Genomic DNA, 26,743 nt, shown 5'->3' with positions numbered 1-26,743 from the left:
TGAAGATTTTGCAAGAAATCATTCAAAAGTCTATGCAATGTAACTTGACTTGGAATGGAGAAAGAGGTTTTGAGCTTAAACACCATGAATTTACACACACTGTGGACATTGTTAATAGGAGGTGTAGTTACAGATCCTGGCAGCTCAGGGGAATTCGTTGTCCTCATGTTGTTGCTGCCCTTCATTACAAAAACTTGGAACCAATCCATTATGTGGCTAGCTGTTATAGCAAGGAAACCTACCTTAGCACATATGCCCATTTTATTCAGCCAATGAATAACATGAAAATGTGGCCAACCTCAAATAATCCAATTGTAAAGCCACCAAAGATCAGAAAGTTGCCTGGAAGACCAGGTAAGGTTAGAAGAAAGGAAGCAGATGAAAGCAGAAAAACTGGAAAGTTGAGTAAAAGAGGTGCTGTAATGACTTGTAGCAAATGTGGCACACAAGGACACAATAAAAGAGGATGTCCTACAAGAAACCAAGCTGGTCCAAGTCAATCAACTGAACCATGTTCTCAGGCACGAAGTACTGGTCCAAGTCAGTCATCTGAACCATCTTCTCAGACACATGTACTTTTATTTGTTACTCTTAAATGTATGTTATATGTAGATGTATATGTATTGATATATTAATATACAGGCTACTGAAAGTGGTAGAGGAAAAGTCACAAGAACAACAACAAGAGGAAGAGCAAGTGGCAGAGGTGTTCCAGCTCAATCACATGGAAATGCTACAAACACAGAGGTAATATATCTAATTATCATATCATTGTCAGATAATATAGATATGCTTTAATATTTTGATTTCAAAGTACAGACTGTAAATGGTAGAGGTAGAGGTAGAGGTACAGGTAGAGGAGCAGGATCAGGGAGAGAAATGGCTCAAGAAAGAAATGTGAATGAAGGACTAAGTAGAGGAAGATGAATGACTCAACATAGTCAAACTAGTTCTGAAGAAAACTGCAGTGGAGGAGGCCTAGGAAGAGGGAAGAGACCAGTAGAACATGAGGACACTAGTGGAGGACAAACAAGACCTTTTAAAAGGCCAAGAATGGTAGGTGTTGGTATATTCCAAGCTGAAGATGGATTTACAACTGTCAATGTAAGTTTACAACTATCAATGCAAGTTTACAATTGTCATTGCAAACCTAATTGTTTAATATTTGAGTGTGTATTTATTTGACTAAGCAGCCTGGATTGCCAAGTAAAAGAGTCAACAATAATGGTACAAAAGTTACAAAGAGGGCTGATGTTGTCACTGGTGATATTGGCTACACACCAGTACGTGGATTCAAATGGAAGGGGAAGACAACTATTACCAGTAGCAACCTGGAAAGAATGAGGGCTGAAAAGGTTATCCAAACTAGGTCTGTAGTTGTTGCTAATGCTGCTAACAGCGAAGGCCAAACAACTTCAAGTAGGAAGACTTCTATGCCATGGAAGTAGGGCATTTTGATGTTGTCTTGTTCATTTTGACAAACAAAATTTAACTATGCATATTTTTGTGTTGTTTTTTATTGGAAACAAACTCAGTTTTGCGTGTAAACAAACAAACTTGAATGGTTGGAATCAAACTCGATTTTGCAGTCTTCTTTTTAGTCAATTTTGTTATTGCCTTTTTAATTGTAATTGACATATTTGTGAAGTTTCTCAGATTGTTGCCACGATAATATAGATAAGAGAACCAAATACATTAACTAATTTCTCAAATCATAACAATTTCGACAACAAAGAACAACAATAACTTAAAAATTTAACAAATTCTATCCTTCAAGTTACACACACCTACAACTAGCAAGATCAAGACAATTAGCTTCTAGGTACACACACCTGCAATTTCAAAAATTTAAAAGTAACTAAAGATGCCTATGGCAATTTTGGTTGCACACCTACAACTTCCATCCTTCATATTCTTGGTTAGACTTAAACATAGAAAACACACAATAATGATCAAGACTATTGCTTCAAGTTACAACATTTGCCCTTCTTTTTCTCCTTCATCATGACTTGGTTACTTTCAACACGACTTTCATAAGATGTCAATACTTCTTCCAACTCCTTAATTCTCTTTGCTAATCTCGGAATAACGTACTTGGATCGTATATTAACTTCTTCTCGATCCTTCCATCTAAAGAATTGCACGCATCCTCCTAAAATATGCAAAATACAAATTAAAGGAAAATACATAAATAAAAGATCTCTCTAAAAGAATTAGTAAACATACACGATAGCGTGGACAAGACCAAAATCTTCGAGCTAGGTTATGCTTCGACCATGAAGTTTGCATTGATAGTAAGTCACCATGTTTACATCGCATTTTTACTCGCAACATCGGATCATTCTCATCATTATAAATACGATTCAACATTGCATTTGACATTTTCAATTAAAAACTAATCACAAAATTGAGAAGAAATTCAACCATAAAAAACTTCAAATTAACGTTTCTACTGGAAATTAAAAGAGAAAAGACGAATTCCTACCTTATTTTCTTGAGGAAGATGATGAAGTCGTCAAAAAGAGAGCACCAATATTGTTCTTGCCATGGAAATCAAAATTTTAGGGCTACCAACGTCTATTTTTGAGTTTAAATTGGGGAAGATACAAAAATTGATTAAATAATTAATATTAAAGAAAGAAAATGACATGTGGCTGTTTTAAACTGGTAAATAAAAATGAAAAATGGCCCATGACGCGCCTAACGTGCGTGTAAACAACCCATATGAGTTAATGGGTAAAAATGGCCAATTTACAACGATATATAGTTGTTTAGTGGGGTGATAGGACACTTTTAAAGTTTAGGTGTCTTTATGCAAATATGAGACAACTTCGATGGTGTCTTTATGTCTTTTCTCTATGTGTAAACCAAAGTAAGCGCAATGACTCCTTGTGCTTCCTTGGTGTATCCTCGTGTTTCAACAAATATATTAAGTCAGAATTTCTGAAGCTTTTGCCAACAAGGGAGATCAAGTTTCCACTCCTCAGTTGACAGTGACTGATGTCTTGCTTTTTCTTTTACTCCTTTCTTTCTTCTTCGTGGTTCTTTTTTTGAAAATGTATTCAGGGATGGGCTCAAGAGGAGCATGACATATTAACCCTATAACTATGACAAACTCTCTTATGCCAAAGAAGACTGACATGCCACAATAATTAATTACAACCTCATCCTTCTTTTCGAGATTTTGAAAAATGAACCTTTTTTTCAAAAATTCATAAACCATGGTCATTTAAAAACGTGGAGTTGTATCATTGGGTAGATCAAGAAAATGACCGAAACAACTTTTCCTAATAAAATCTTCCAAATTATTTCTCTTGAGGATAACCCAGCAGTTGTTGAAAGGTTTTCCCAGGACTGACCTAATAATGCTATCACCATTAGCATTAGGCTGCAGATGCATAGGAAAAGTGTCCGCACTGATAATTTTAATCCCATCATCACCAGTAGCATTGCAAACTTCATGATGTTATTGTTCTTCTTCATCAACTTCATTTATTTTTTCTTCTTCATGCACAACTACTTCTCTATTTTTTCCTCCTTCTTCCTTAACTACTTCTATATTTTTTCCTTGTTCTTCCTCAAGTTCGGTTTGTTTTACCTCTTCGTCCTCAACTATTTTTCTATTTTCTCCTTTATCTTCCTCTTCAACTTCTTCTGCTCTTTCTCCATCATCAATAACTTCATTTTTTTTATTTTTCTCTTTCTTCATATTATTTTTGAGAAAATTTTGCTTCTACTTGAGATAAAAAAATTTGCTTCAGATGCAAGTTCTTCTAAAAGAGTGGTATTTTCATTCTTCTTCTAGGAACTTTAGTCCTAGCCTTCTTCATGATCTTTGTTGAATCAGTTGTATCAATTTTTCTTTTGACAGGAGTCATTATATTTGTATCTGCGACCACAAAAATAAAATATTTGAATGTCACGCATGAGCTACAAATGAAGTTTTTTGAAAAATACAACACAATACACGACAACACAAACAATAAATACGATTCAATGCCACACATGAACCAACAAACAAACCACAAAACCCTCCCTAAACCCTATCCAACGGACTACAATGAAATTTTTTGAAATCAGAAAATATTTCGAAAAGGAATAACTACACAACCAAAAAGTGATAAAACCCACCAAAACAAGGCAAACAAGTAAGCATGCATTTCAAACCCTAATTAAATATTACCTAAGAAGATACCAATGATAAACTAGAAATGATGAGGATAGCGACGTTTTGCTATAGAAGAGGATCGCAACAGATTACCATGATGTTTTAGAAAATATCGCAAGAACAATGATCTGTGAACGAAGGAATAATGGAAATGAGGACGAGAAAAAAGAAAACAAGAAAAAAGAAAACTGAAATTAGTAAAAATAAATAAAATTTGGAATATGAAATGACTTTAATAGAAGAGAGGAGATAGGAAAAATGAAGGGACGATTGTACTAAAGTTATTTTTTTTTTGAATTTTGACAATTCAAAGTGTGACATATGTTGCCACATATATACGTTCTGTAGGGTCACATATCACCTTTCTGTGACATATGTTATATAGTACAAATTTGCCACACATATCCTTTCTGTGACATATCTTATCACATATCTCCTTTCTGTGAAATGTGTTGCCACATGTATCTTTTCTGTTGGTACACATGCAAATAATTATGTGGTGTTTTTTACAATAGAAGTTATATATGTTGCCACAGACATTACATTTCTTCCTTTCCATCAGAATTGACATTTGTTCTAACAAAATCAAAATAATCATAAAAATCATTTATATTAATATATTATCAGCAAAACTTAACACTTCACCAATTGTTTTATATAACTTATCAACAAAAAAGTAATTCACAATGATATACATAACCACCTATCTAATCAATGGTGTTAACCACAACATTTTCATCGATCTTTGCTAGGCCTCTGTGGGTCTTCATTATTACAAACATAACCATTTCAAGCATTTAAAATACCATAATTTCATAAAGTGAGCATATCTCATGCGAAGGGTTTCAACACTAATTCCACAAGATGGTACTTCTAGTCCATCACTCAAAAACTCAATGTATGCAGCGACAAAAAGTCCACAATCTCTGTATGGTATATCATCAATTAGAAAATATAATAACATCAAATTTCGATTGTCGTAAGACAAAAAAATAATGTGATACTTACAAATTACTACTTTCTTGTTAGGCAATACCATTAACATGTCTGACTTCGAATGAGTGAGATTTGTTCTTTCCTTGGTAACATTCAAGAACTGACCATTTGGTTCGCTCTTTTTGCTCAAAAAATTCGCTTAACTCACGGTACTTTGGCAACATTGTAGACAACTTTTGAATCTCGAAGTACAATTTTCTGTTAGACCTAGATGAGGACATCGAATCATATACTTTTATGCACCGTTCCTTTAATGCAACGACTGTCAAGACCCAATGGAAGTCCCCATTACTATTTATAGAGACATAAACATCATCTGTCAAGTGCCAAGGCAGTCCACAATCTATACCAAACCCTTTCATAGTGCCAACAATTTTATCCTCATATTCAGGAACAACACTAGCATTGTCAATGTATGTTTTGAAAAAACAACTAGTAGTGGTATATCGATATTTAAAATGACTCTGTTGCTTCGTCTTCTTATGAAAATAGTAAAAAATGACATCCACATACTGCACAGATGCATCAAACAAGTGTATCTCTGTATCAATTTATTTGTATATATTCATGTATTAATCAAAACATAAAAGTGGGCATGAATTTATATCATCAGTCCAATAATTATTGGCTTGAAACATTACGTAGAACCAGTCCTTATTCTTTGAAAATGCAACTATAAAATCAAGTTGGTCAAAATCAAGTTTCGAGCAATTGGCTAAGTAGTGATCGTCCTTATCTCTTCTGCAATTATATAATCATTATAAATAATTATTTAGTGGACAATAAGAAGAAATACTAATAATAGTTGAACGACCTAATTTTTTGCATGATGCTTGTAAAGACCCTCATTTAGCCATTGCGAGAAGTATGACATAAGTTCAGTTGGACCCTCACCGTCAATGTTAAGATCTTCTAATGGATATTGTCGCTTCACATCACAAATGACGACTTCAACTTTCTTCTCTTTCTTTTTTGCTTTCGCCTTTTCTTTCTGCTTCTCACTCTCCTTCTTAACCTTCTCTTTTTGCTTCTCCTTATTCTTATCCTTCTCCTTCTCCTTCTTTTCCTTCTTCTCCTTCTCTTTCTTCTCACTAATTATAGAAAGTATTTGGGAAATAGATTTTTTAATCTCCCACAATTTGAAGGCTGTAAATTCTTCTTGGACATCAATATTATGAGACATTTTCTTAAAAATATCAGTAGTGTTTTTAACACGACAAATAAAATAATCATGTTGTTGCTCACATTTTTCGCATAGACAAAAAGAGCATTTGATGTTAAAAGAGGAAGTAAGACCAACAAAAGATTGAGTTGTTGTCATGGATGAAGCTTCTTGTATCATTTCATCTACAAGGTAAGTAAAAAAAGATTGAGAGTTTAATATTCATTATAAACTAATATTAATATTATGTTGCCACAGATGGATAGTCTGTTGCCATAAATTAACATTATGTTGCCACATATGTATCTCTATTGCTACACATGAAATTTTTAATGCCACATATAAATCTCATGTTGGCACACATGAATTATATGTTGACACAAATGTACCTATTTTTGCTATAAATGAATTTTTTGTTGCCACAGATGAATCTTATGTTGCCACAGGTGACCATTTTGTTGCACTAACGCATAAGTGAGATGTTACAACATATGATGAATGTTGGAATATGCACCAACATATCACTAAAATGTGGCAACATATGACACATCTTTCAACAAATGACATATATGTTGGACAACTAAACAAAACTATATTTCTAAAATCATATCAACAAAATGGCTACAAAAAGAACAACAAAAGCAACAAAAAATGACTTTTCACTGAATGTTAACAATATATTTACATTTCCTCAAAATTAGGTTTTTTTTGGGTTGGTTGATCTTCAAAAACAATAAATGATAGACACTATTACATCATTATTCAATTTTTACATTTATAGAACGTTTTATTGTTCTTTAATCCAAGAAAAATTTTTGAAAATAACTTACCCATTTTAAGTCGATCGCGATTTCAGTTCAGAATGAAGAGAGAGTACGACTGGAGATGAAGAGGAAAATAATGGATATAGTCGGAGAGGAAGAGGAAGATAATGGAGATAGTCTAGTCGAATTTTCAGATTGAAAAAGGGAAAAGAAGAAGAACAAGAAAGAGAGAGAACGCTGGGAGAAGATGAAAAGATTTTTCTTTTAAATGATTTGGATTGAATTATAGAAGTTCAAAAATGATGTGTTTTTTTTTGTATTTTATAAACGATTAAGAAAGTTTTTGAAATATTAATTTGGTCCCAAAAATTTACTTAATTACATTTGAAAGAGGATTTGACCAACTCTTGATCAATCTGTCACCAAAAATAAAAAGACTTATTTGACAGCTTTCATTTAATTTTCTCCATGGAGCCGCTAAAGCCAATAAAAAGAAGGAAAAAGGGTCTGATATACCCCTCAACTTTGCTATTTGGACCTGATATACCTCTCATTATGAAAGTGACTCTTATATGCCCTTACTGTTATACAAACGGCTCACATATACCCCTGTCGTTACAAAATGAGCTCACATATACCCTTCATTTAACGGAAGTTAAAAAATTAGTTTTAAATTTATATTTTATACTTTAATTTTTTTTTTTAAAAAATATTTAGGGGTATATATGATTCTTCTATCAAAGTTTAAGGTATATTTTAATTTTTTTCATACATAAATTATTTTTTGACTTCTTGTATTATAATTATTTGAATTTCTTTTCTTATTCTTATTTTTTTCTTTCATTCCTTAGTTTAAAGAAAAAAAATTTAAATATTTTTTTTGTCTATATTGTAATTTGATTTTTGTATTCAAAGAAAAAATTTTAGTCATCTACAACAAGTTTTACAAGAATATTAGTGAAACATAATAAATTTGATTATCAAAATAATAATTCTAAATTAGTCATTGAAATAAAAAAAAGTTAAAAAAATATATTTAACGAGGATTAAATTTACTTATATGGAATTTGCTTTTTTAAAATAAATATAAAAAAATAGATTAAAAGTTTATTTTTTTATTTTCGTTAAAAAAAATTATATGTTAGCCATTTATTTATAAGTAGGATATATATGAACTATTCTTGTGTTAAAGGTATATAATACCATTTCCCTAAAAAGAAAAAAAAAGAGAAGAAGCTAGTCTTTGCAAAATCCCCTAATCTTGTCCATTTCCTTGGTCGGCAATTGTAGAGGTCAGAGAAATGGCGCTGAAGCTACCAATATCTCGGTGTTACAGTTTCAGCAGTAGCTTCTTCTTCTCCTGCAAATTACCATACACTACTCCAAACCTCTCTGGTACTTTTCTCTTCTTTTACCTCTTTGTTAATGGTTGAAAGTGTTGTTGCAGTTTTCGACTCTTTCTTTGTCTGTTTATCTGAGTATTCTACTTGTATTGATCAGCCACATTCAAAATCAGCAATTATCTCTCTGTAAGAGCCTTTGCTTCCGTCACTGAAGAGAAGGGTCAACCAAAGAAAAAGTAATCCTCTCTCTTAGTATCATCAATTTATTCTTCTACCCTAATGTGCATTGCTTCAACTGCCAACTTCTCATTAATAAAAATAAAACCCAATAACATGGAAAAAAAACTGCATACATGCAATTCCATTTGAATACTAACACACCAATAAACATAATGGGTGTCTGGAGGATAGAGTTTAAAAAAAACGATACATTTTAGCTTAAGTTTGGGGTAGTAGATGCATTTCTGTTTTACTATTTGGTGTAGATGCTATTACTTAACTGGTATTGACAGAAATTGTTCTACAGATGTTGACTAGAATAGTGCTTTTACATAACACGTGCCTTATTAGATATCTCTTCAACCATTTAATTGGACAATTTCATACTTTTTGCAGTGTATTATTGTACTTCAGTGTCATTTTTCAAATGCATTTTTATATTAGAGATGTGATTTGCTATGTTCAGTTATACAAATGTTGTCTCGTGAACAACATAGCATTATGTAAATGCACATGAAAAATGAGATTTGCATAGAGGGATGATTCCACTTCATTAACTAGAGTCCTTGCATGCTGTCTTAACCTTCAAAAACTGAAGGAGTACCACATTTTTCCCTTTCTGATTTTACTTGACGTTGTAAATTTAGCCAACACTCACTTAAGTTGTATATTTGGTTAGATATGTATATGGATACAAGAAGCTTCCTCGTTTACACATACTGTACACTCTTGTGCACATATGTACTCCACATATGTCATTCTTGATATGCAACTTTAATTGCATTCTACTATGTTGATCTCGTTAGTCGTTACTGCATTCATACAATTGAACACAATAATACAACAACAATATACCAATAAATCCCACTAGTAGGGTCTGCGGAGGATGGAGTGTATGCAGCCTTACCCCTGCCTTTGATAGATGCTCGGCTCAAGTAAAGCATATCAAACAAGTAGGAAAAGAAAATACAGCAAAGAATACCAGTAGCAGCAACAATGAATAAGAAAACTGAAGGAAAGAAAACAACATTTAATAATAAAATTGAAGTCTTGACAGTAGGAGAAAAAAATAATAGTATTACTGATCAGGGAAACTAGACAGTGAATGACTACCTACTATGTACTAATCTCCTATCCTAGTCCTCGACCTCTATATCATTCTATCTAGGGTCATGTCCTCGGCAAGTTGCAGGCCTGATACTTCTTCTGCCTATCTATACCCCTCCTCAGGCCCACCATAACCTCCATCATGCTGTAGACACCAAAAAACTATCAATCCTTGAGGCCTGAAGTTTTCCTCCCCACAGGTAAATTAAGCTTACTCGATCATCATCGATAGAGCTTCATTTCTTTGTTAAAATCTCTTATTGAATATGTTCTTTCTTCTGCGTGGGATTGTTACACACTTTTAGTTGCTTCAGTGGCTGTTTCACTATACCTAAGCTTGTATTAATGTTCCTCAATTAGAGCTGAAAGCTCCTTTTGTATGTAATTTATTGATAACTTTCGGTCCTTTTCCTACCATCATATTGATTAAGTGTTCATATGATTCATTAGGAAAAGGAGACTGGATGAATTGTGTTTGGAGAGGTTTCAGCAATACAGCCGGACATTTATACAGTCATGGATCCTCCAAGGTAGTTGATATTTATCAAGTCCTTTTGACACCTTTTTTGATGTCTTGATATCTGCCCAATGCCAATATGATAAGTAGAAGATACGGATTTCTCAGTATCATTTAGCTTTTGGTAATCAAACCTGTTTATTGCATTTATTTTTGCAGAGAAAAGAGACTTCTCAGCTATGTTCTTTCAATTTGTTTGAGCTGTCTAGAGTTAAAATGTTATTCTTGATGGGAAGTGTTACAGGGTAGAATAACATTATTTGAGTAGAGTCTGTAAAAGTAGTCTAGCTATCATTAGAAAGGACATCATCACACTTGTAGAATAGTCACTGAAATTATCTGGATGCGATGTTTCAAGATATAATTCTCTAATAGACACGCTATGTTTCAAGAAATATAATTTTATAACAAATTTCTGTCAATTCTATTGGTGCCTGGAATGCTTCCTATATGATAAGTAGTACATCTAATTGCTCAAACCTTGAGCTTTTGGTAATTAAACCTGATTTTCACTGTTCTCATTGCAGAGTAAAGAGACTTCCTTTCTATGTTCTTATAATTTGGTTTGACCTGCTTAGAGTTAGAATGCTATTCTCTGTGGAATGAGTTACAGGGTAGAATGACATTACTTGAGTAGAAGCTGTATAGCAATAGTCTAGCTATTGTTAAAAAGGATATTATCACACTATTAACGTAGACATTGAATTTCAGAAGCAATGTTTCAAGAAATATAATACTATAACAGACATATCAATGCTTAATTATTTATTTTCGGATGTCAATTTTTGTTCATTTATGTCAAGTAGTCTTATCAAGAGTATGCCTTTATTTCTGAGAAGAAATGGAAGTTAGGCCTAACTAAACCCAAAAAACTAGCTCATCAGAGGATGATTGCTAATATCGTATAATGTAACCACAACCCATTTCGTCATCCAATGCGGGACCTAACATTTCCCCGCTTGCTCAAGACAACTGGAGCGTGGATAACATAACACAGGGCACAACATTTAGAACTATAATAACAAGGACGAAGGGTCGGTGGATCTGGCTCTTATATCGTGTGATATGCTGATGATTCACTGTTTTCTTCTGATGCTGATATCAACCAAGTGAAATATGTAAGAACCATTCTGGTGATTTTTGAAGCAGTATCAGGGCTACGTATAAACTAGAACAAGAGTATGCTTTTCCCAGTCAACAAAGTGGACTATATCCAAGTGTTAGCAGGAGTTCTAGGATGTGAGGTGGGATCCTTACCTACTGTGTATTTAGGGCTGTCTTTGGGTGCCAAAAGTAAAGCTCTGGAAATCTGGAACGGTGTTATAGAAAGGTGTGAAAAAAGGCTTTCTAACTGGAAGGGGCAATATTTATCATTGGGCGGCAGGATCATTCTAGTCAATAGTATTGGATGCTCTCCCTACCTATGTCATGTCTTTTTTTCCTATCCCTTCTGAGGTTTTGAAAAGATTAGACTCCTTAAGGAGGAATTTCATTTGGCAAGGCACCAAAGAACATTTGGTCAAATGGGAATGCCTCATCACCAGCAAAAAGGATGGAAGACTTGGCATTAGCGACCTCAAAGCCCATAAACAAAGCTTGATGATGAAATGGTTATGGAGATATTACTTGGTGACTAATGCATTATGGAAATCTGTACATGATAAACATGGCCAACATGACCAGTGGTGCTCTAATTCTCTGAATTGTCCCTTTGGAGTTTGGAGAGCCATTAGATCTTTTTGGCTGGAAATATCAGTTTCAAAGTTGGCAACGGGAGGAAAATTTTCCTTTTGGCATGACAATTGGCTTGGGCACGGTCCTTTAAAGTTCTGTTCTCTGATTTCTTCACTATTGCTACTTTACCAGATATTAACCTTGAATCAGCTAAAGGACTACATGGGTGGAATATCACTTTTAGAAGATTATTACATGATTGGGAATTGGAAAGTGTTGTGGACTTGTTCTCGACCTTGGAATCTTTCCAAGACTTCAAAGAATCTGAGGATACGTTGTGCTGGAAATCTGGAAGTGATGGAGTCTACACAGTCAAATCTGCATACAACTACCAGATAAGAGAAAATGCACAAGTTGACCAGTGGCCATGAAAGTTCATCTGGAAGACTAAGGCCCCTTACAAATTTGTATGTTTTTCTTGGATTGTAGCAAGAGAAGCATGTCTCACTCAAGAAAACTTAAGGGGGTGGGGGTCATCTGTGCTGTAGATGTTGTATATGTGGTGCAGTCAGAGAAAACAATAGCCGTCTGTTTCCACATTGTCCTATAACTGGACAATTGTGACAACTTTTTTTGAACTTGGTAGGACTAAGATGGTCTATGCCAACAACAAGTTGTGATTTATTGAAGTGTTGGAACTATAATGGCGGCACGGTGAGACAAAAGAAGTGGGGAAACTTGTCCCAGCTTGTATATGGTGGACAATTTGGAAGGAGAGGAACTACAAATTTTTGAAGACAAAAGCAATCCTGTGCAGAAAGTCAAGATGAATTGTGTTCTTTTGTTTCTTTTTTGGTGTAATGAAAACTATGCAGAGGAGACTGATCCACCAGTTGATATGATAGGATCCTTGTGAAGCTGCATGGTTGGGTTTTTGTAATTGTAAATAGCACTGTCATGGTGCAGATCTAATTCATATACACACACACACACACACACACACACACAGAGAGAGAGAGAGAGAGAGAGAGAGTGTTTTGGACGGCGAGAGGCGACAAGGGCCTGCCTCGCCACGCGTCGCCGCTCGCCTTTTTGAATCGAGGCGCCAATTAATACCCAAAATTAAAATTTTTTAATTGCATATATAAATATCCATTGGATTCACTATTGTACAAGTTACAACAAATACTATATTAATTACTATAGAAGAAATATTTTTTTTTTTTAAATAACAGACAGCACAGTGAAAGCAGCAGCATTCAGCAGCATTTTACAGTGAAAAAAGAAAACAGAGGGAAAAAACAGAGCAGTGAAGAAAACAGAGGAAAAAAAAAGAGTAGTGAAGGCAGCAAGCAGTGAAGAGTGAAGACAGCAAGCAGTTCAGAGCTACAAATTTCAGAATTTAAGATTCACTTCACAAGAAATTGAACAGAAGAAAAGAAGAAAATAAGAGAAAAAGAGGACTGAAGAGAAGAAAGGAAGAAAAGAAGAGAAGAAGAAAGAAAAGGGGCCACACCTTTCGCGCCAGTTGACTGAAGGAGAAGAAGAGATCACGAGGTTGAGGAGAAGAAACGCGAGTCACGACTGACTGGAAGTATGGAAAAAAGCCCTAATTTTGACTAATATTATTAAGTCAAGACCTTTTTAAAAAATTTAAAACAAAAGGCGACGCCATTCAGGTCGACATTACGTTGCCTCACGTCGCCTCTCGTCGCCTAATTGATCTCGCCAAGCCTCACTGAGAAATAGCGTTACATGGTTGCCTTGCCTCGCCATAGCGCCTTTGGCGAATGGCGAGCGCCATTAAGAACACTGCGTGCGCGCGCGCACACACACACACGTGTTACCAATCTCAATAATAATAATAATGTGATAAATATGACACGGAAGAAAGCATGAAGAATATGATCATTATAGACATAATAATATAGGAGTGTGCTCTTTCCTAAACTTTAAGTAGTTAGAGAGAGCACACTTTAATTTACTTAATTATGTCTTTAATATGCCCCCTATAGTGCTGGCCTAATTCTTTTTAACTAAGTATGTGGACATTCTTCGTGATAATGGGTGGTAGTGAGACTTGAAGCATGAACCTTTGTCTGCTCTAGTACCATGTTAGTAAATGGACCTGAGCCTAAACCAACCTTGAAAGTTAGCTCATGAAGGAAGGATTGTCCAAGAGGAGACCACAATCCATTTCCTCAACCAATGTAGGACTTACTGATTTCTTTTTCCAACACTTTAGTTTCTCTTAATCTCTTGTCTTGTATCTCAACCTCATACATAGCTCCTCTTCGGGCTCATTAATCTCCAACTCCAGAAATTTATCGAAATCGTCTTATAGTATTTATGAATTCCTACTTTATATCGAACTGACAACTTATTGTTACTTCTTTGCTTAAACTTTTCTTTCAAGTTGATATTTTAACTAGCGGTTGGTTTGCTTATGTCACTCTGCCTTCATCTCCTTAACTCCCAACAATTTTTCTAGCTTAGGCAAAGTGTTAGTAGACGGAAGAGTTGTTACCAAAGCAGGGACTCAAATCCCTGATAAAGCTGTTGTGGAGATCATGGCTGAAATTCCAAAATATGTATGCAGGTGAGTATTCCTACACTGAGCCTGTATTTTTATTTTTGACATACTTGGCAGAAATCTTAGCATCTCTTTGACTTGCTTGTTGATGTTTACTCAGAGGAGGACATAAACTGGAGGCCGCAATTGAAAACCTGGGGATTGATGTCGCAGGAAAAGTAGCTCTTGATTCAGGCTTGTCTACTGGAGGATTTACTGATTGTTTACTTCAGTATGGTGCTTCATTTGTCTATGGAGTTGATGTAGGATATGGACAGGTAACATCACTAGACTTAAAAGATGATGCTCATAAAGCTTCTACTTTTTTTAATTTTCTTTTACTGGTTTCAATTACACAAGTTAAGGTTCCGAGTTGTCCAATTTGAGATGTCTGAATACAAAATGGAAAGGATGTTGAATATACATGGTGCCATGCTTGTTGGAGGCTCGAAGCAGCTCTAGCGAGTGTCATATTCTTTTTTGTAAAAAGATAGAGGAGAAAAGGAACGTTGTGTCCAAATGCATCGCCAAAGTTCTAGTGCAATGTGCAAGTTAGAAAAGGAGGGAAAAAATTGTAAGATCCAAAAAACTTCTTATGATAAAATTAAATTGCAAAGATATCAATCATAAATGAATAGTTACGAAAACCACCATTATAAAAAAAATCATAAGGGAAAGTAGTTTTCTGTACGAAGCAAAGCTGAGTTGTAGTGTAGCTGCTCGAAATTGTAACCTGAAATTACTTCTAGCATAAAATAGCGGTGCAGGTGGAATAAGGCAGTAATGGTTAATGTTTTGATGAATCAATTTTCTGTTCCCTTTTTGGAAAGTATACTACTGACAGTGATGGCCCATAAAGAAAATTATTTTTACACACCAAATCGTAAAGCATTGAGCAAGAAACCATTCGAATGTTTGAATGTACTGTCGTTTTGAAAAACATCCAGTATGCTTTGAATTTAAGTTCATCAGTTCAAAAATTCCTGAATAATGAGATTTTCCTTCTACTTTTGGCCATTAAATAACAGCTTCTTCAAAATTAATTAGTGGCCGAGCAGTACCAGGATCGTCTTTAAATTGCTGATCATTTAGTTATTTATATTTGTAAAGGCTTGCTGATTTCTTCACAGGTGGCAGATAAAATTCGTCGAGATGAGCGTGTAAGCGTTATCGAGCGTACAAACTTGAGATACCTTTCTGAACTCCCACAGAAGGTTGACTTAGTAACTTTGGACCTCTCCTTTATTTCGATACTTCTGGTAAGCTTTTTTTTCTCCAAAATGCTACCAGTGTTATAGTTTTAATGTAGTTCCCTACATTAATGATTTAGCATAGAAAACTAGGCTATTCCATTTTTGTGTATGGTTTATCAGCAATTTTTCTTACATAGACAGTTTTTGTCAATACCTAGTAATACTCAAATGTTCATTGTGTATCCAGGTGATGCCTGCAGTTGTCAATTTGATGAAGGAGGAAGCTACTTTAGTGACTCTGATTAAACCTCAGTTTGAGGCTCGGAGATCCCAAGTAAGCAATTTTCAGAGATCCCGATCAGCTCTTTTACCCTTCATAAATGCAGTGTGTGTTGGATACCCCCCAACCCCTAAATTTAGTGTTGAAAAAGGTTGATCTTTTACCAACAATTAATTTATTTTACATTGAGCGAATGTTACACATATTTGGAATTAGGATGAATAACAGGAATTCAGGAAATTAGTTGAGCCACGTCAAAAATTAGTTAGTTAATATCGGGTTAGGTAAAGTTGTTAAGAGTACTGTTGAAACAATTAGTAGATATTTTCCTTTCAGCTAATTCAATTGTAAATCCTATATAGTTCTGAATTGTAAAGGAGATCTCATCATGAATATACAATACAACATTTCTCTCTTAAAATCTACATTCTCCTTCTTCTCTTCTTCTCTGTTTTTCCATTGTTCTTTACTGTTCTTTAGCAGTTACTTCTCTCAATCCTCGAATCTTAGTTGATTCCCGCAATTGAGGTAACATTGGTATCAGAGCTACACTTTCCTTGGTAACGATGACAAAGAACACAAGATTAACTGAAGGATCTGGTAATAGTGAAGTGGGTGAATTGCATGAATTGATGCAGAAGGTATTATTAGAAGTGGGAACTCTTGCGGGTGAAGTGTCAAGTCTCAGGAAATTGGATCAGGTTGTAGTAAAATTAAGGGAACAATTAGCAATTTCTGAAAAAACACTAGTGGATCATCCAGAAAGGGAGGAAGTGCCGGATGCAAGGAGGGTGTTTGATGAAAGGTCTCAAAGGGAGAAAAGTTCCAGTAGTTTCACCAATCACCATTCTCATTTTCCTCGATTGTCAAGGATGGAGTTCTTGAGTTTTTTTGAGAAGATCTTAGGTCTTGGTTATTCAGGATAGAACAGTTGTTTAATATGGAGAATATTCCTATGGATGAGAATATAGGAATTGCAGCTTTACAATTTGAAGGTGAGGCTGTTCAATGGCATTTGTCATTCATGAAGACAGGCAGTACTTACAGTCACCAACTTGGAATGAGTATATGATGTCTCTTGTGGAAAGATTTGGGGCAGACTATGATGATCCCATGGAGGAGATCAAGAAGATGAAGCAAACAGGTTGTGTCAAGGGCTATCAAGCAATATTTGAGAGGAAATTGACAAGGGTCAATCTGTCTCAAGAGAATGCAATTAGTTGTTTCATTGGAGGGTTGAAACATGAGCTCAGTATGGCAGTAAAATTGGGTAACGCTCAGACTCTATCTCAAGTGTACAAATCAGCAAGAATCCAGGAAGCTTATCTGGCTGCTATCAAACAACCTGTAGCCCCAGTGCAGAATCAGTAAGCTAATACAAGGTATGGAATTAGTGAGCAGAAGTTTCACAACAAATCACCATTACTACCAACTCCCACTGTGGGTACTTCTATGGCTTCAAAAGAGGTCAATAGGAGAATTTTGAGTATAGAGGAGATGAATGATAGAAGATCCAAAGATCTTTGCTACTTTTGTCCGAAAAGTATATGTTTGGTCATAAATGCAAGAACTTGAAACAATTGTATTTGTTGGAGGTTGAGGAAATAGAAGAGTTGGGGGAGGACTCCCAGGTGGTTGGGCATCAGGAAGAACACACAATGGAGATACAAGCTCTGGAGCAGATGGAAATCTCTGTTCATGATCTAAATGGCTCACTAGGGTACAGAAACTTGAAGGTTACTGGATACCATGCTAAGAAACCTCTCCATGTTTTGATTGACACAGGAAGCTCTCACAACTTTATTGATCCTGAGTTAGTAAAGGTGCTAGGATGTGAAGTAAGATCTACTCTACCTCAAAGTGTGGCTGTAGCTAATGGAAATGACATGCTAGTGTAGCAAGTGTGCACAATCTCGTGGTTGCTGCAAGGAGCTGAATTCGCAACTGATTTTCTGCTATTACCATTAGGTTCTTGTGGGGTAGTGCTTGGAGTGCAATGGTTGTTGACTCTGGGAGATATCAAGATGAACTTTGGAACTCTAACTATGGAATTTTATTATCGAGGGAGGAAACATTGTCTCAGGGGTGCCGGAAGGCAGGTTACTCTTCCTGGAGCTGGGAAACTAGCTAAAATGTCAGGTAATCACTCTCAATTGTTCATGATACAAGTTGTTCCAGACATGAACACTGAGACGCAGTGGTATGCACTGGAGACTAGGAATAAACCTGATCAGGACCCTAGGTCGTTAGAACTGTTGCAGGAGTTTAAGCATTTGTTTGATGAGTCTATAGAGTTACCTCCATTTAGAGGAACTTTTAATCATAGAATTATGTTACAGCAAGGGGCTGAACCAGTGAATAAGCGACCTTACAGGTACGCTTCTATTAAGGACATTATTGAAAACTTGGTTCAACAGATGCTTGATCAAGGCATAATACAACCAAGTTGTAGTCCATTTGCCTCTCCTGTTGTGTTGGTGGGAAAGTAAGATGGAACTTGGAGAATGTGCGTAGACTACAGAGATCTTAATAAGTACACTGTTAAGAATAAGTTTCCAATTCCCATTGTTGAGGACTTATTAGATGAATTGGGAGAGTCCAAGATCTTTTCAAAAATTAATCTTGGATCAGGATATCATCAACTAAGAATGGCCGTAGAAGATGTACCAAAAACAACATTTAGAACCCATGATGGACACTTTGAGTATTGGTGATGCCATTTGGCCTATCTAATGCACCAGCAACATTTCAAGGCCTTATGAATTTTGTTTTTAAAGCTTTCTTAAGGAAACATGTATTAGCTTCTTTGATGATATTCTTATATACAACAAGAACTTGGAGGACCACTTGAGACACCTCAGATTTGTTTTTGAGGAATTGCAAAAACACAAATTGTTCGCCAAAGAGAGTAAGTGTTTCTTTAGGGTGCAGAGGATAGAGTACTTGGGCCATTTCATAACTAAGGAAGGAGTTTCTACTGATCCACAAAAGGTGCAAGCAGTCCAAAATTGGCCTAAACCAGCCACCCTCAAGCAGTTGAGAGGTTTTTTGGGTCTAGCTGGTTATTACAGAAGATTCATCCAAGGATTTGGGGTCATTTCTAGACCATTAACAGATCTATTGAAGAACAAGTTTAAGTGGTCAGAAGAAGCAATCATTGCTTTCGAACAATTTAAGGATTCACTAATAAAAGCTCTTGACTTAGCCTTACCAAGACATTTGTGATGGAGACAGATGCAAGTGATTATGGTATTGGAAATGTACTTATGCAGGAGGGTCATCCCATTGCCTTCATTAGTAAGTCTCTCTCACCTAAAAATAGAGCATTATCTCTCTATGATAGAGAATTACTGGCTATTGTTCAAGCTGTTACAAAGTGGTCTCAGTATCTGTTGGGTCAGAAGTTCACCATCAAACTGATCAAAAGGCTTTGTAATTCCTGATGGAACAAACTATACACACTAACTCTCAGTTATTATGGTTGACAAAGTTGATGCCATTTGCCTATAATATTGAATACAAGAAGGGTATAGAGAACAAGGTAGCAGATGCCTTGTCAAGAGTCACTGGTGCTGAGTTGTTAGCTTTGGTAATTTCTAATACCAATTCGATATCCTACAAGCTTTTGTGGATAGTTGGGTAATGGACATTGAGCTTAAAACTTTAATTGAGCGGTTAAAGGTTGATCCAACAGTGTGTAAGCAATTCACTTGGCAACAAAATCAATTGAGAAGGAAAGGAAGACTAGTTGTTGGTAAGGTCCATGAGTTGAGGAGGCAGATCATGACTCTGGCATTTTCCCCTCAAGGAGGCCATTCTGGGGTGGAAGCTACTTTGAAGAGGTTGCTTACACTTTTCTACTGGAAGGGCATTAGAACTGATGTGCAGGAGTTTGTTCGGAAGTGTGATACTTGTCAAAGGAACAAGTTTGACTTAGCAGCATATCTGGGTCTGTTACAGCCTCTTCCAATTCCTGAGGTTGTATGGTCACAAATTAGTATGGATTTTATTGATGGTCTTCCCAAGTCAAATGGTTATGAAGTGATCTTGGTCGTGGTGGATAGATTAAGCAAGTATGCTCATTTTATGCCTCTCAAACATCCTTATACTACCAAATATGTAGCTGGAGTATTTATGGATACTGTTGTAAAGTTACATGGACTACCTGATGCAATCACAAGTGATAGGGATGCTGTGTTCTTAAGTTCTTTTTGGCAGGACTTGTTTACTATCCAAGGAGTTCAACTAAACACTTCATCAGCCTTACCATCCTCAGTCTGATGGCCAGACTGAAGTGTTGAACAGGTGCCTAGAGACCTACTTAAGGTGTTTCTGTAATGAGGATGCTACCAATTGGTTTTCTTGTTTAGCCATGGCAGAGTATTGGTACAACACCTCTTATCATTCTGCTATTCAGACTACTCCCTATGTTACCTCAATTGCAGGAATCAACTAAGATTCGAGGATTGAGAGAAGTAACTGCTAAAGAACAGTTAAGAACAATGGAAAAACAGAGAAGAAGAGAAGAAGGAAAATGTAGATTTTAAGAGAGAAATGAGTTGTATTGTATATTAATGATGAAATCTCCTTTACAATTCAGAACTATATAGGATTTACAATTGAATTAGCTGAAAGGAAAATATCTACTAACTGTTTCAAAGTACTCTTAACAACTTTAACTAACCCGGTATTAACTAACTAATTTCTGACGTGGCTCAACTAATTTCCTGAATTCCTGTTATTCATTCTAATTCCAAATATGTGTAACAGCGAAATTGTCATCTAATGACAAAAACGTTGCTTACTAAATCTTTCCTTACTTGAGTAATGTAGGAAGCCCAAATATTTAGCCCTTTAACCTTATGTTGCTCAGACTCTCCAACATTATTCTTCAAAAATTGCACTGCTTTTGACTTTGAATATCCAACACGCTCGTGTCAACATTTTGAAGAGTTCGACCAACAACCTTTAACAAAATTTAGAACTTTCCTTATGTAAATCCTTTCCTTATTCGGACTATGCAAAATAATTATATCCTTCAAAAATTACAGTAAGTGAAAGCCAAGAAGCTCCTCCTTGCCAAAAAATCTCATAGAAATTTACAGGTGCAACATTCTCCTAATTGCCTTCACAAACAAACTGAAGCATACAGTTTTCTATAGTAATTAAGCAACTAAGAGAACCAGTAAATATGTGCTTCTAGTTCCATGAAAAAGCAAATACTTGTACCAAGAGACAAGATTTTGTTATATATTTATGTAGTGGAAACAATATTCCAAAAATTTACTCTTCAACTTCTATTCGATAACTCAACCATGTTTTTTCATAATATTTATATGATTTTGAAAATTTTTGTACTCGTTAATAAAGAGTACATGTGTAACACACATACCTATAGACTAGTCTAATGTTGGTGTATCCATGCAAGTTCATGTTTTTACACCTCTGATGGACCTCGTTTGTGACCATCTTTTTCATGTTTTACATTACCTTGGATGTTGTGTCTCTGGTGATGAAAGCTGAGATGCTTCTATCTAAGTAATTTCATACCTCACTGCTCCCATCCGTCACCCTTCTAAGCAGAGCAATCATTTAACATTGGTTAATTGCAGGTTAATTGCATGACCACTTCATCTAAAAACTTAATCTATTAGAGAAATGACACTTTTATCTATTTATATTAAATCTACAAGACGACCTTGATCACCTTTATGCGGATTTGATTCTTTTCTTGGACCAAGCATGTGAGAAATATCATCGTTGATGGTGGCAGTGAGATATCAATGTAAGATCTTTGCTTCCTTTGATACAATGTTGAATTGGTCATGACTTCATCTAAAAGTGTAATAATTTATCGATCTGCAATAAATATACTAGAAGGGGGAAGTTTGAGTGGACTAGACTCGGTAAAGTACTTTGACTTGATAAATGAACCAATTTTACTGATGTTTCATCATAATTGAAGTTTTCTCAGTGATCTTAAATTGAGTGTAGTCACTCCTAGCAAGTGCAATTACGATCTTCTTGAAGTGGTACTCTTGTATGTGTGTGGATCTGAAGGATTCTGCATATGGAAAGATAGGGTATAAGCATCAGCTTATCAATGTCCTTTAAGCCAAGTAATGCCTCAATCAGATCAAAGAAGCTTAATCATTTGCCTGTTCGTATCTAGTCTTGTGTTAGTACTTCTTTCTAGATGTCTTGGCTTTCATTCTGCTCTTAAGGATGTTCTCTATGTTAATTTTGTGATTAATTTTGCATGTGAAGGATTGTATGTATGGAAACATAGGTTATAAGGACCGGCTTAGTCAATATGTCTCTCAAGCCTACTGTTGATCTTGTTGCTTGGACTCTTTAGAAATCTCATAGATTGCATGTCAGATCCTCCATAAGTACTGCATTTTGAAGGATCTGACACAGGTGTGGCAGGCTTTTTTGGAGAGTCTGAGCAACATAGCTGTTAATTCAATCAAATGAATAGTTGTAGATATTCCACTGATAGCTCAGTCACTTGCACTTGCCTGAAGTCTCTCGAGTCTTGTGTTGGTGTTGCTTCCAAGAGGCATTGGGTTTTACTGTGTTTTTAAGAGTTATCTTGTTTCTCAAGATAATTATGTATTTTTGATGTAGACTTATATAAACATGTTAGGTTGGAGGAGGTGGAATTGTAAGGGATCCCTTGGTCCATCAAGAGGTAAGCATTTCCCAGCCTTTTCATTTGTTTTCTTTTGATTCTTTATATAATCTACTCAAAAGCTGATTATTAAGACTTTTTTTTGGATTTATTCTTCTTGAAAAAAAAGCTGGTTATTAAGACTTCTGTTAAATGATATTAGTATCTTGGCTATTTTGAGGAGGGACAATGGGCTACATTGAACACAATTGATAGTCTGTCCAACTTTTGTAATCAGTCGAAAAGTATGAAAAGGGTAGAAAACATTTGGTTAGTGGGAAAGTAAAAAAATCCTTTAGCAAGAAATGACATTTGAATCCATGCTATAAGTTTTTTTGGACAACAATTTAGATTAGTAGCTACATTAATTTGTGAAAAATTCTATGGGTGCATTGCTCATATTGTTTACTTGAATGTTAAATACTCCCTCAGTTTAAAGAAGAATGACCCTATTTCCTTTTTAGTCAGTTTTAAAAAGATTGACCCCTTTCCTTTTTTGACAACAATTTAATTTTAACTTTCCACATGAGATATTTAAGACCACAAGATTAAAGGGCATTTTGGTACATTTGACATAACTTTAATTTAGAACCACAAGATTAAAAAGTCTTCTTTCTTTTCTTAAACTCCGTTTTAAGTCAAACTAGACCATCCTTTTTGAAACGGAGGGAGTATGTTAAGATCTCTCATTTTCTTGTTGATTTATTCTCCTAATGTCTTTTATCTTAACATGATGCTATTTAAAACAAATGCTTGTGTATATGGCAAAAATATGCTTCCTTGTTAGTCCAACCAAGCCAACCATAAATTATTTGAATTGATAATAGTAATATGAATCCCCTTGGCTAAATAAGTAGGTCAATCAGAGGTAAGTAACCAGTCAGACTGCTCAACTTTCATCCAGCGCTCTACTGATTTTGTTTCTTATATGAAATATAATCTGTTAATAAAGTGATTATGAATATGCCCTTTGTCCCCATTTGTGATGCACTTTCCTTATTTAGTATGTATCGAAAAGAGTGATACCTTACTATATTTAGAAATTATTTAACTTTGAACTTTTCATTTTACCCTTAATGAGATGATTTATTGCCGCACAAATAACTATTACTCCCTCTGTTCCATTTTATATGAGTTTGACTTGGTACGAAGTTTAAGAAAGAAACTACGACTTTAGAAACTTGTGGTCTAAAATAAGTGAGATATTTGTGTGGCTATACATCATTTCATTACCGGTAAAATGGATATTTTAAAGTTAAATTGTTACTTACTATAGAAATATGTCATTCTTTTTATTGACTGAATAGAAAGGAAAGTGAGTCATATAAACTAGGACATAGGGACTACTTGTTATAATACATAAGTTTAAAAAAGTCTTTTTTAATTTCCATTGCCAGCCACAATGCGTCACATACATTAGGATATGGAGGGAGTAAAGATACTTATATTTAGGGGTGTCAAAAATGAACCCAAACATAGGTAAACCGCCCAACCCGTCCAGAATTTTAAGGTTTGGGCTCAAGATAATTTGAATTGGATTCAATCTCAACCCATTCAAGCATAACCTATTTGAAGAGAATCCTCAATTGAGCCCAATTCAATCTCCAATTTCAAACCCGTTTTAAATTATTAAGATATGTTCCTATATTTAAGGTATGAATTATTATATATTTAACATCTTTTGGGGTTTATCTATCCATTTGTTACTTTTTTTAAAAAAAAATTCTTGAGTTAAAATTCAAATTGTGATTATAAAAGTTAAACATCAATATGTTAAATTATTGAGATTAATCGGGTCGAATTGGGCGGGTCAAGACCCAATCCGTTTTTTAGCCCATTTGAGCCCAAAGTAAACTTGGGTGGGTCAAGACCCAACCTGACTTCTATTTCAACCCATTTTAATATTCTCAATTTCAACTAACCCACCCATTTAACACCCCTACTTATATTTCAACTTGATATAATCAATCTAGTAGCATAATTCTGTTCTTCCCTGGCTGAGTCCCATAATGTCACGTTCATGGCTGCATATAATACAGGAGGAAGGGTGAATAGATCTCAGAGACATTTTTTCATTTGTACCTGGCTTTAGTTTTTCTATGAATCGGATAGATGCCAACTGTTAATGGGTGAAAGAAAGTGAGAACTCTGACTAGATTAAGGATTTGGATAAAGAGAACGGAGTTTCTGTCAACTCAGATAGGATAGGAAAACTACTGAGCAAAACAAAGAGCTGGATGGATTACACACAAATAGCAGCATTCGATTTGATTTTACCTATTTGCGCTCATGGAATAGACTAGGTCTTACAGGCATGTTATCAGTCTGCTTGTTGTGCTCGGAATGTGCCTTAGGCTGAACTCTTGGAGAAGTCAATTTGGGTTGAGTTATCAGTTCTCGATTAGAGTTTTTTTTCCATCAAAGGAGGTACCAAGAATTTTTGCTCTGTGAGCTGTGATGAAGTTGATATTTTCACGGTAACCTTCTCAAGGGAAATTTGGAGATGCTGGTATCTCACTTGGTTTTATTGTTATTTCTTCAACACCCCCATCCCTATTTCCCATCATCAAACTACCTTTTGTGTTTGGTATACCACAACTTTTAGCAAGAAAGATAACTGAGAACAATTTTTTTTTTACTTGGTCACATCTCTTGTTTATTACGGAAGTTCCTCATTTTGCTACTGCTGTCACGAGATGCTAAGTATTATGGCTGTGCAGGTGATTGAGAGGATCATTAATGGGGTACAAAACCATGGATTTCAATGCAAAGGTTGGATTGAATCTCCTTTGAAGGGAGCTGAAGGAAATAAAGAGTTTCTAGCTTGCTTCAATCGAACAGTCATCAGTGAGGAAGTTGAGAAACAGCAAGTCTAGCTAACATTTGGAATCAACCATGTATGAACAATCATCAGTTAGAGAAGTTGAGAAACAGTAAGCCTATATAGCATCTGGATAAAACATGTATTGTACGGACATGCGGGATATCTCCCAAAAGTATTAAAGAGCACAACTTGTAGAGGTGCTTGGACTCCAATCAGTGACGTGGATGCATAATTTTGAAGTTGGCTGGCTAGATAGTTTATGATGGAGGGCCTTTTGAGTGTAGTCCGTTCTTATGTGACTATAAACAATGAACATGTTGAAGTTTTAGCAATGACCAGCATTACTACCGTTGAGGAGATAATTGGTTAAAACCAAATATTCATTTGCCTTTCTCCTGAATTGCCCACTTTCGAGTCTACTGAACTCTTGGTGTAGGTGAAAGGGAAAGGGGAACTGTACAAGGTATTTGTTTTCACTTGTGTACGAAGACAGAAGAGGATGGGATTGAACTTTCTAGTTTATGTTGTGTAGCTTCTATTTTACAAAGATAAATCTTATAAATCTTTTTAACACAGGTTATATACTGGGGGTTCCTTGTATCTTTGGATCAGTCAGAGTTGGACAAGAAATGCATGCGACTTTTCTCTTAACCTCTATGTTACTCTTACTTTTCACTTTTAACAAAAACAAGTGAACTGTCTGCCTGCTTTGTCTAAAATGAAGACCTCCACATTTGGAATGTAATGGGGATTGCCTAGTGTTAACATGAACTCACTTTCAAAATCCCATTGCAAAGATTCTGCTAGTGAATATAGGGATGGCAGCAGGGTGGGTTGAAGTGTTTTTTTTTTTTTTTAAATTAATGCGGGTAGGAGTGGGTTGCAAACTTGCGGTTATATGTGTTGAAGCTGATATAATCTCAGTTTAAAAAAGAGATAAGGTGTTAAAAATACATCTAAACTATCCACTTTTTTTTTTAGTTTCATATCTAAACTATTGAGAGTGTGAGTTTCATATCTAAACTATCACTTTTTAGTTTGAAAAACACACCTCAGTGGTGTGCGTAATGCATTCTCTTTTATTTTAAAAACCTTTGATATATGACATTTCACATAGATAAAATACTTCATCTTGTTAAATAATAAATTACTAATATTAATTAAAATTTAAATATTAAAATATTACTATACATACAAAAATTACATTATTTTTCTTACCCACTCCACCAACTCCCCCCCCCCCCCCCCCCC

General features: G+C 35.2%; 1 protein-coding gene and 1 pseudogene across 8 annotated transcripts in view; both read left to right on the top strand.

Moving 5' to 3' along the window:
• The first annotated feature begins 595 nt into the window (after positions 1 to 595).
• Positions 596 to 1,360, top strand: LOC107030889 (annotated as a pseudogene).
• Positions 1,361 to 8,297: 6,937 nt separating this feature from the next.
• The window catches only part of LOC107031370 (hemolysin A), a 42,505-nt gene continuing 24,059 nt past the window's right edge, over positions 8,298 to 26,743 (top strand). Inside the window, exons 1-10 of one of the 8 annotated variants that reach the window (XR_001458201.2) lie at positions 8,299 to 8,485; positions 8,591 to 8,669; positions 10,210 to 10,289; positions 14,447 to 14,549; positions 14,644 to 14,800; positions 15,653 to 15,781; positions 15,963 to 16,049; positions 21,689 to 21,780; positions 22,645 to 22,689; positions 25,389 to 25,485. Coding sequence is in view for 5 of the 8 variants with exons in the window: in XM_015232705.2 (XP_015088191.1) it covers positions 8,392 to 8,485; positions 8,591 to 8,669; positions 10,210 to 10,289; positions 14,447 to 14,549; positions 14,644 to 14,800; positions 15,653 to 15,781; positions 15,963 to 16,049; positions 22,645 to 22,689; positions 25,389 to 25,544 (930 nt within the window). In the remaining 3 variants the exon portion in view is untranslated. Of the gene's footprint in view, positions 8,486 to 8,590; positions 8,670 to 10,209; positions 10,290 to 14,446; positions 14,550 to 14,643; positions 14,801 to 15,652; positions 15,782 to 15,962; positions 16,050 to 21,607; positions 21,781 to 22,625; positions 22,690 to 25,388; positions 26,144 to 26,743 lie in introns of those variants that run through there. The other 7 variants (XR_003580342.1, XR_003580341.1, XM_015232709.2 and 4 more) reach the window with 7 other exon arrangements.

The sequence above is a fragment of the Solanum pennellii genome, chromosome 9 (assembly GCF_001406875.1).
Source record: "Solanum pennellii chromosome 9, SPENNV200".
In the NCBI taxonomy this organism is placed as follows: domain Eukaryota; kingdom Viridiplantae; phylum Streptophyta; class Magnoliopsida; order Solanales; family Solanaceae; genus Solanum; species Solanum pennellii.
Note: the sequence above shows the minus strand (reverse complement) of the source record. Positions and strands in the feature narration are given on the sequence as shown.